This window comes from Phaethon lepturus, unplaced genomic scaffold, assembly GCF_000687285.1.
Source record: "Phaethon lepturus isolate BGI_N335 unplaced genomic scaffold, ASM68728v1 scaffold4228, whole genome shotgun sequence".
NCBI classification, from domain to species: Eukaryota; Metazoa; Chordata; class Aves; order Phaethontiformes; family Phaethontidae; genus Phaethon; species Phaethon lepturus.
This window is the reverse complement of record NW_010558138.1, coordinates 55,098-66,476: the sequence shown is the minus strand read 5'-3', so window position 1 is coordinate 66,476 and position 11,379 is coordinate 55,098. Positions and strand designations below refer to the sequence as shown.

Below are 11,379 nucleotides of genomic sequence, written 5' to 3'. Positions count from 1 at the left end.
ACTTAAGTTTATACACAGTTACGGTCTCTTTGACTTCAAGATACTATTTTCCTTATGCATGAATGTTTGCAGTGTTGGGGATTTATGTTTGTGAGACTATTCATTATAGTAGAAAGAGGAAAAAAGAAAAACATTTCTGCCAATAAGTATTTAAAAGCTGTATGATGTATTTAAGAAAAATAGCTTCTTTCTCAGGTTTAATAGATGTGTTAATTTACTATTTATCTCGCCTAATGATCTTGTGATATGGGAAATTAGTGGCTTTGGAGATGAAAAATGTATGAGTAAAAAAATGCATTCATCTTCTTAGGCATCATCTGTTCCATTGACAAAAGGCACAGATGTGAAATTTATCTCAATAATTACATTTATAATTATTGTATCATTCTCAGATTGATAAATCATTGCTTTTCGTGACATGTGATTTGGAGCTACAGTTCATGCAACAAAAATAGGTTTAATCATTGAATGGTGATTTTAAGCTTGAGACTGTTTTTCACATTATGCTTGTGTATTTTTATATATTATTAAAAGTGTATGGAAGAGAAACAAGCTGCAGTCAGGGAAGAGCATTTTGTAAATGACTCTACAGGGGAATGCTGGTCTTTGCAGAGAACAGTAAACGTGCAAGCCTATGAAGTATCCATGGTGCATTTTCTTTGGAAACTGATGTCTTTGCCATTATCTAGTATGATCATAGACTTGTTGGACATGCCTACACAAACAGCAATAGCTCTGATTTTTAATAGAAGATTGGGAAGTGAAGGAACAAAGTGTCAGAATCTTTAAATGCCCACATGTGGTACCTGCTGTATTTCTGATGCTAACGACTTCTCTTTTTGCCCACAGCTGTAGAACAAGCAACAGGAAGAGTTTGATGGGCAATGGCCAATCTTCAGCTCTGCCTCGGCCTCATTCACCGCTTTCAGCTCATGCAGGTGACTTTATATCTATGCTACTACTGCTCTTATTAGATTCTTAAAATGTCTATATGAGGAGGGGAAAACAGACAAATTCTCTATACCACTAACTCTTCTTTCCACTGTTTGTAATAGTGAAAAGTTGTGTATCATTCCATCCAAATTTCTATTGTGTTTAGATCCATAAACCCTATGTTATGGTGAGAAACAGTCCAGAAATACCTAACATGGGTCACGTAGCTATATTTTATTTCCCCAACTTGCATTCTGACACTCTGATGGATTTTCTCCCTCCTCCTCACCCTTCCCTTTCTGGGCCTAGTTCAGTGTAAAAAGGATATAAAATAGCTTGCATACACGGTAAAGGTAGTGGAGTCAGTGACTAGAGTATTACATTCCTTTCCTAGTATTTTTGCTCCCTGGGTGTTAGGTATGTTGCTGGAAATTTCTGTGCTTCACTTTATGTGGCAATAAATTGATCATTTTGTTTTGTTTCTAAAGCACCTGAAGCAATTAAAGATTGAATGAAAGTCCATAAATAAATTTTATTGATAATGATTGTCTTCATTTTAAAAAGGAACATTTTCAGCATATCAAAACATATTTCCTTGAAGTTTTTTTGTCTCTTTTATGTGTTTGAGCATTGGCTGTAACTACACGCCAAAATGAAAGCCCCATACCAATCCTTGTCTAGGCAATGACACTGAGTACTTTGGACACCTGCTCTCAGAGGGAAGCTAAAAGAGGAGCTGCAGCATGTCAGTTGATTTCTCAAACAATAAAAAGGGAATAATATTGATGATTTAACAACTGTTGACAAGTGGCTCTGAAAGTGGAAAACTGATTCTATAAGGCTTAAGACAGCTTAAGTGTAAGCTGTTCTTAAACTCAGCAGTATGTACTGTGTATTCAAAAACTTGTTATAGAAATTTGTCAACTTCTCCAGTCACCCAGGATACAGTAGGTTCTCTTAATGCTGACACGTTCTCCCAAGGTATGTGTGCCAAACACTTCAGCAGCACTAGTAAGTCTCATACATGTCATGGAAATTTGCATGTGTATGGCCAGCTCTGTAGTTAAGTTTGCCTCTATGTATAGTTAATTACAGTAAATATTCACACAACCGTTGACTCCTGGCCCAGCTGGCTAGTGTGCCTAGACTAGTCCCCTGAAGGAGCAATTTGAAGTTAAAGCGTGCTCAGCATCACCCATGACAGGTTTTCTTCTTTGTCTAGTGATCAATCACATACTGCCTGGAATTGACTTGGTAGGCAATTTTTTTTTTTTTTAAATTTGTACTTTGTAAATGTCATCCTAATTCACTCAAAAAAAAAAGATGCAAATTTCATGGTTAATGGTACAGCAAATCCACGTAAGTTATGAATTTTCATCTACATACACAGTAGGAATTCAGTGCGTCAAGAGTTTCACGTATATAAATCCCTGGTAACCTCGGTCTTAGGAGACATAGTGGATTTTGAGTGATGCTGTGTTCTTGTGTTGTCACAGCCACCAGGTCTTACCTGCACTGGCATCTGCACACTCAACTGGCCTCCCTGCTCTCTGTGGCCACCTGTACGGTTTGCCTGGTTTCTTGCAAAGTGCAGCAGAGGGATGTGACAAGAGACAGCATGTGCTGTACAGCCTGCTGGGTTTATTCCTCATGGCAGCGCTTGGCTGGGAGGGATTACTGCAAGTCAGAGAAGCCTTCTTGAATCCGTTGAGAACCTGGTGTATCTCCTGTCCAGGTAGATGATTTTAGGGTCTCTCTTGAATACATCTGGAAAGTAGCTGGGAATGATGGGATTCTGCTAGAGAAGTTCTGTAAATTGGAAGAGTTTATTGTGCAGCCGGCACAAGACCAGCTGGCAGGAGCGTGTACTACAAGCTCCAAGTCTCAAAAGAGGGATTGGAGATGACCCTCTTTAACACTTTCACGTCTTTCTTACTAGTGTTTGCTGTTGGAGGAGGAAACAATAAAAGCAGAAGAGGGAAAGGGAAAGGAAGTAGTTTCCAATCCTAGAGGAGGATGGAGCAAGCTAAATGTGCAGCAAAATACCAGTTTTCACTGAAAACAGGTTTATTCACTAGACTGCCCTTGGGTGAAGCGTGGAAATAACATGCATTTTGGGCAAGTATGTCCTAGTAAGATTGTGCAGAATATGGAGGACGTTGGAGAGATCCTGCTCTAGAAAAGTTTTTCTTGCGTGTTGTTAGAGTTCAGTTTCATGCAAGGAATCTGCCCAGGTGAGTGCAGCTGCAACAGATTAGTCTGCTTGGATGTTAACAACTAATCTAACTTTATGCGATATTGCACAATTGTTTGGCACAGGGCTGTCAAAGGAAGAGACTGATGCTTGGATCTGCCTTTCAAGGGGCTGAATCTTAACTGGTGATAGAGCTGGGAACTTGAGCCATTGAGGACTCTTTCAATCCAACACATCCTTAGAAACATTTAGCTCCTTCACATCGCACCTTTTGACGGGTTATTCTTTTCTCACTCAGTTCTGTGCAGCAGTTTCCTGACTGTAGGAGAAAGAGAGGTTGCAGCAAACCCAGGCTGTCAGCTTTCCTAGCTTCTTCAGTCCTCTTCGAATTTCTTAGCATCTTTATACATGCATTGAGAGCTATTCTCTTTACCCTTTTCTCTTCTTTGTTTCTATTGTCTTCATAGAAAAAATTGTCTTCTGTGGCTTCTTGTTGGTCTTCATTACGTTGCTTCCCCCTTCAGAAAAAGCCTAACATGCTTCTGAGAATCTTTAAAAACATCAAAACACTGATGAAGACATGGGGGCTCAGAGAGTTCCACTTTACTATGCTCTAGTCCCCTCTCTTACCTTGCCCATTCCTTGGGGACCTCAGGGACCCTGTTCAAAACACAGAATTTTCTTCTGGTTCTGGAGAGAGGAGAGGTAGTGCTTTACAGGTCCTTTGTAGTACTTCAGTAGGAGGATGAGCTATTTTGAACATAGAGAGTCAGAACATGTTCATCTGTCAGCTAGCTGGGTCCTAGCTTAAGTAGAAGTCTGTCTTGTGGTTCTCTTTCAAATGTGATTGGAAATGCAAGTTTGGGACTTACTTTAATATGGTTGGACATAGTGATGTATACTTAACAGCATTTTAGGTTAAAAATTATGATACTTAGTTAATCTCTGTCCATATATTGCAAGATTACATTTTACGGTAATTTCATGTGTTGGAAAGTTAACTGAAGTTGGGCTTGGTATGTCAGGCATGCATCAGATTGCCCTGCCACAGCCTATCTTCTGATCTAAGAACAATCATGTTAACATCAAGGTGAGAGATTGTAAAGGAGATCTTTAAGGCCCCTTTCAAGGTCTGGACATACTCTGAAGTCACTTTGCTTTTGTTTTGGAAAGGAAGTGCCCAGAGGTTCCTTATTGGGCACCTTCCTGATTCCATGAAACACGAAAATGAAGGACATAACCTGCTGTGGTTTGAGCAATTCAAGTGGAAAGATGGAAAGATTATGTATGACCCTGATTGCTCATGCCTTTTTAAAACCATTTTGGCATCTGTTTTCATACTACCAGTGCTTTTCTGCCAGATCTGTTTCTCTTAGGATACCATATCCCACTACTGTCAGAGTACTCCAGCCATCTCTGGGGAGATCCTGCTGTTGCCCTTACTGAAAATACTTCCATTAGATGCTCTTATTTAAGTGGACTAGGCTCATGACTTCATGTTTGTACCATCTCAGCTGCTAATGCAGGTCCAGATCCCTTTATTATAGGCCATTCAAGATGAAGGGAATCAAGATTGTCAGACTTTCCAAAATCCACACAGGATCATTTTCTATTAGTTATCGTCTTCAGTGTTGTCATGGGATATCCTTCTTGTTTAGTCCTAATAAGATTATGTTTCTTGGGAAGTCAGTGCTGCAGAGTTGTCTGAAGTCAGTATTTTCATCCCTTGTGAGGACACCCTTGAATCTACAAACAGCCTGTTCCCTTCTACATGAATTTGTTACTTCTTGGGACAACAGACAAAATACATACTTAGTTACCTTTGCTTGCATTTCATACCCAAGATGAACTTTGTTTGGACCACTAGTTTAAGGTACCTGTTTTTTTTTTCCCTCAAGACCTCACATCTCTGAGGGCAAAAGTGCTATGCATCCTCTGTGTCAGCTGAAGCAAGGTGCGTGAAGGCATGTTGCGAATCTCAAGGTGGAGCTCTCTTCGTCAGAGTGCACTGTATTAGCACTCATGCCAATATCTGTGGCTTTGCTCAAGAATGTTTTCATCTTTGGTACTGCAGAGCAATCATTTAGAAATCTGGCTACACCTTTGGAAACAATGTGCCATTACTTCAGACCTCCTGAAGAGCTTGGGTTGCTACTAGGTGTATCAGCTTTCACTATGTAAAGTCTTTCTTTTTCTTATGAAAACAGAAAACAAATCCCATTTCTTTGGGTTCAGACCTTCATCATTATTAGTAACTGCCTTAGGTTAGTTGTTTGGACATCCTTTGCCTTTAGTATCTGGGCTGGAAGCCATTAAACCTGCTGAAAGATCATTTTAATTTTTGCATGAACTGCGGGTACATTCAGAATTGTGGGAAGCGGAGGGTTGCAGCATCAGCTTGGGCAACATCTGGTGCCCTGGTCATTAATGGGCTTTTCTAGCTGAGTGCCTGCTGCTGCGTAGGTAGGTCATCTGTACCACCCAGCCTGCAAAATGAATGATTATAATCTCAGCAAGTCAGGGCGTTCAAGTGTCCCCACCTCAGTAGTCACAAGGAGCTTGTTCCTGTGGGTGATACTAACCCCTAATGATTAATAGTAACGTGTGGTGCTGTTTAATTGTATCTGCTCTAGGAACAAGGTTTAGCTGTTAGGAGCAATGCTGTAAATCTTACTTGTCTGTATTTTAGTAAAATGTTCCATGTGGTGCCACTAAGATGACAGGTACTAGGACAAGAATTGCAAGATAGGTGGGAAATTGTTTAAGGGGGAGAAGACTAATGTGTTAAAATGAGAAATATTGTAAAGTGGCAGCGGAGGTTATCAGTAGAGTCCTCAGGTTTTGGTTTTGTGGCCAAACCTTTTTAATCTTCTCATAAGTGGCATTGGCATAAAACCACTGTAGCTGATGTAAATTTTGGAAGACATCCAGTATGAAACAGAATTGGGAAACTGTGTTGAAATGACTGAATGATCTTGAGGACTGGAATAAAAAAGTATGAAATTACATAGCAACATGCAGCATTTTGTGCTGGATGACCTGTAACAGAAATGTCTGCTGTAAACTGTGGGCTCATCTATTGTAAGAGTTATAGGGAAGGACCTGACTGCATTTTCTGGATCAGACGATGTTTGCAAGGACCAGTCTAGTGTAGCTTTGAAAAGCAAATCTCTGAGTGCTTTTGTGGTCATACATGATCAGATGGGATCATGTGGGGAGAAAGGCTGGTAGGATGTGAGAATGTGAGAGCTTTTTGTGTAAGACCTTAGCAACAGGAAGACTGAAAAGCCTGTATTGTCATCTGAATCAGACAGAGGTGTTTTCTTCATGGAATGGGAAGAGGTTCCTGAAGAATCATCCACTAAGTATGGAGAGGATGAACATGACCTTTCCTGTTGTATTTAATGTTTATGAATGGGTTTACCTGATGCAATTGCCTGAAGAAAAATTTAAGGCCAAGGAGGACTTCCACTTGTAATCCTTTTTCTAGGATTTTTTTTTAGGTCTGGGCAGACACATAGTACTGACTGTTAATATTCTGCTCTCACTACATTACGACTTACTGCTTGCATCAGATAATTTCATTTGATAGACGTACTTTAGCTAGCTATGTTGAAGTATAGTAATGAACAAAGCTGTTTGCATCATGTATTTTAGTTGTGTTAGGCTTTGAATCACACTGGAGGCAGCTGTGTGTATGCATCAAATTTAGTTAGTTTTCCTGGATTTTTAACTTTAGTCCTGTGGTTTTTGTCCAAGGTAGGTGATAATGGTTACTGGCTTACTATGGTGTATTTGAAGCAAAGAAGAATTTATCTCATAGGCAGCTTCTGTGCTGTTCTGCTTTAGCTACAGTGTGCATTGAGTGGATTTTGGGGACAGGAAGATTAGGTTTGTAAATGAATGAAGCCTTAGTACGTTTTTATGGTGAAATACAGGAATGCTGATAGCTGAAGATTAAAGCAGGGTTCTGAATATAATTTTTTTCAAAGAAAATTGATATTTACGGAAAGGAAAATAATACAATATTTCAATTATTCTGACTTGTCACATGTAAAATAATAGAAATTATTTTGCTAAAATAAAACTTTATTTAGTCTTGCTTTTGGGCAAAGTGAAACTGTTACAGCAATTTCAGAGCATTTTCTACTAGTTTAGGAACAGGAGAGGAGAGTGTAAGTAGTAAGTTACATGCAGATACAACTGACTTTTAAATTAAATCCCATTAAAACATACCACTGACAGTATTTTAAGTAGTGCTCAGAACATGCAAAGCACCCTGGCAAATGCATTTAAGGAGCGTGCAAACCTTCTTTGCTGTTACTAGGAAAGTCATTTGCTGATGTGAAGCATAATTAATCCAGGTTTTGAAATAGCTTGAGCTCCTCACCTCTGAGTGGATCTCAGTGGAAAGCACCTGCAGAAGTATTCAAAATGATTCTGCTGCCCAGCTGTGTGTTCTGTTGACTGGCACCATTTCCTATGGTGTGAAAGTCAGACCTGTAACAGTTGACGGATGGTTTCTTGTGTATTATTCACTTAGCAGTGTGAGTTCACCACCAAGTAAACTGTCGTAGAGGAATGTATGACCCATTGTTATATTGTATTACTGTGGTGCTGATGTACTGTGATTCATTTTTAAAAGACTGTCAAATAGTGGCAGCAGGACTTCAAGCTGGATTTGCCTTTGATCCATCAGGAATTTGGGATAACAATTATCATTAATGTGTTATTCCCTCAGTACTAACAGAAAGTCATTGCACCTGAAACTCTTTATTTTGTAAGTAGACAGTTATTAAATATACATTAATAATATACAGTGACTGTAACATATGCCTTTTTAAAAGATTTAAAACATCTTCCCTCTGTGGCAAAGACACAGGACTTCTTGAAGCTACTTACAAAACAATCACAATTCAGTTAGTCTTGATATAATTTTCTTAACAGTAGCTGCTTGCAAAATGAGCTACCCTTTGTGTTGTCATAGGTAGAGTATTGTTTTGGTATGTTGATTGCCTATTCATTGTGTCTCCCAGAGGATGCTGGAGTTAATTACTTACCTAATGCATGACCACCAGTCAGGTTTACTTTACCAGGTCAGAAACATCGACAGTAATCCCAGCAGCATAGAGGTACCCTAGGACTAAAACATACAACAGCCAGCAAATCCCAAAGAACAGCAGGATTTGACTAATAAGCAAGCACTGCACATATGGACAGAGAATTAACTGGCACTTGTTTTTATTTGAAAGTCTCCCAGGTATTGACTTGCAGATGGGTGGATGAATGCTGTGATGGATGAAGGTCACATACAGGACTCTGCTTCTAACCTATCTTGCTTTTCTGGAACACCACACCCTAAACCCGTAATAGCACTAGCTGTTTCTCCAGTCATTTGGGGTTTGGTTTTTCATTCTCTGTTTCCAGGCTTGTCTGAGTTCTTAGGTTTCTAGATAAACCTGCAGGATTTGTTATCCAGGTATTATGTATATGGCTTTACCAGTTTTGTAATTTTAAAAGCTTGTTTGCTACTGGAAGTAGTGCTTGCAAATCAATTTTTCCTAATTACAGGATCTGATGCTTTTCCTGAGTAAGACTTTTGACTTCTTCAGGTTTTGTTCATAAGGAAGTGAGCTTTGTTGATTCTAGTGAGGTAGTTTGCAGCACTGTGTCTCCTCAAATCCACTGCAATAGCTATAAAACTACTGCATTCTTCCACCATGTTTTTGCTTCTATTTGAAGTTTATGCGTATTTTCTGACTGACTGATGGACAGTGAGGCATGTCCTTGATGTGTGTACAATATGTGTATGTATCCATACATAATTTTAAAATAGCTATCGGAGGAGAGGAATTTGTTTACAAACCCCTATATGCTGGTTCATCAAATTATTTCCTGTCAAAAGCTGTTTACGTCTCGCCGCATTAAGCCTAATTCTCTGCTTTTCTGCCAGAGTTTAAGGTAGCTTCTTTGTCTTTTTTTTCCTCTTATCCAAGTCCAAGACACGCTCCAAATTACAACTAACTTTTTCTAGTGAAGTAGCTGAAGTTTGTGACTGTGTTTTATCTGCACAGTGTTAAAATTTTATTTTTTTTTTAGCTTATCTTTACTAAATAAGCTCTGGTAGCAGCAAACAAAATCCAGTTAGCTGTTAAATTAAAGGGACTGTTGCTCCCAGTAACTTGGTATTTGCAGTTCATGCAGGACAAGAATAAATTGTGTTGGTCCCCAAATAAAGATTGAAAACTGTGCTACATGTGTGGCTTCAGATTCCCTCTGCTTCCCTCCCCCTCCTCTCTTCAGGGACTGAAAATCCTTGCCAACTTGAAGTTATTGAGGCCCTCTGAAGTGTCTGAAGGGTAACGAAGAAGCTGGGGTCTTGAGGGGGCGGAGGGAATGTCAGAAGGACATAATTCAGCCATGATAGATAAACAGGCAAAAAAAAGGTGGAGGTATTGGCCAGCAAGAGCGGAATCCTTGTCTCTTGGGGCCATGGGAAGAACAGCTGTGAAGATGTGATTTAAGCACAGCTCAAAAAGCATTTTGCATCTTCTTCTAGCAGAAAAAAAAAAGCAGGGGGGTGGGTGTTCATGTTCTATGTGTTTGCAACCTAATGGCTCCATGATTAGGCTTTCTGGTGTATACATATACACACACACAAGAAAATATATAGTGCTACTTTAAATAACATCCTTTTACCTTGTGATTTTTTGTTGTTGTTGTTTGTTTGTTGGGGTTTTTTTCCCCAGGGGATATCTTTATTTCTTCTTCAGATACTGTGTCTCTTCTAGTTGTAGGTGCCGAGGGTCAGAGCTGTGAGGAGCAGCTCTCATATATATATATAAAAAAATGGTTTCTGTTAATGCAATGTTAATTCCAAAATTTGAGAAGAAATCAAGGCCTCTTGAAATCCTTTCAAGGACTCACTCTATTGTACTGGCTTTTTCACATGTAGGCAGTAATTTTCTCCTCAAAAATCAAATGCTGATTCTAACTGGGTACATAAGAGCCATTTTTTTATCTGTTGCTTAATGTTATGGTCTCATTTATGTCCAAAAATTTTAAAACACTACAACAAATATATTACTTTTCTTTAACTTATTGTTGCTGCAGCCTGTTCCCTATCTAAGGAAGGACTGACTTTTAGACGTCTGCCAGTGCTACTTTAAATCAAATCCTTCTAGCTTTTGATGTGTTTGGGTTTTGTTTGTTCGGTGTTTTCTTTGTTCTGGTTTGTTTTTTTCCAGGGGACATCTTTATTTCTTCTTCAGATACTGTGCCTCCTCTAGCTGTAGGTGCTGAGGGGCAGAGCTGGCAGGAAAAGCTCTCGGCAGCTGCCTTCTTTCTGCGCTCGCGCTGGTCAGCAGGAGGTTGGGTGCTTTAAGATGAAGCAGTAACAGACCCAAAAGTTACAACCTGTTCACAATGTGCAGTTCCTTCTTCTCATCACAGAGGGTGGTCACCTTTCCACACTTTGGTCTAACTAAACTAAAGGAAAAAAAATAATTCAGTGTGTTGTGTCTGCTTGTTTGCTTCAGAGTTGCGGGGGGCAGAAAAAATCACACTAAAGCTCCTGTGGAAATGCTGTAGAGACTGTGTAAGGGATAAATCGTGCTGATCGTGATTTTTCTCTTTTTCAAGTGTTTTGTGTGATTTAGAAAAACCTGCCTTGTATGTTTCTTTCAAGCTAATATACTGGGTTTTTTTTAAACTTTAATTCTTGAATTAAAGGGCTAAATAGAGGGTTGTCTATGAGTAATAAAATCCAATAACTAAAAATCAAATATAAATGAAATATGTATTGAAATAAGATTCTATTTTAAAGTTTATTTGAAAATAAACTCACTGTGAAGAGAAGTTGTTCTGAAATTTGTTTCTAACTTGCCTGGAAATGCTTGGATTAGTATGTCTGAATGCTTTTTAGTGGGTTCTTTCCCCCTCCTCCCCACCCCTAATATTTTTTTGTGTCTCCCTCCACAGGAAACAGTCCTCAAGATAGCCCTCGGAATTTCTCTCCCAGTGCCTCAGCCCACTTTTCTTTTGCACGAAGGTAAGAGGTTGTTTGTAGTATGCAGCATGCATTTTGTATAGAGGAAACATTATTGGACCTAGATACAAGATGATTGCAAATACACCTGTCAAGTCTATCACTTAGAATGACAAGTGTTATTTCGATTATGTAAACTCTCCTAAAACCTCAGTTGCAACAAAGCTGTACTGGATGATTGATACAATGCAATCCTACGTCCTTT

The 11,379-nt window shown here is 39.2% G+C and overlaps 1 protein-coding gene across 1 annotated transcript in view; it reads left to right on the top strand.

Annotated features, from left to right (window-relative positions):
- Positions 1-877: 877 nt before the first annotated feature.
- The window catches only part of LOC104625341 (microtubule-associated serine/threonine-protein kinase 4-like), a gene marked incomplete at its 3' end in the record, with an annotated part of 64,771 nt that continues 54,269 nt past the window's right edge, over positions 878-11,379 (top strand). The window contains exons 1-2 of the mRNA XM_010292943.1: positions 878-938; positions 11,108-11,177. Of these exons, the coding sequence (XP_010291245.1) occupies positions 878-938; positions 11,108-11,177 (131 nt within the window). The remainder of the gene's footprint in view (positions 939-11,107; positions 11,178-11,379) is intronic.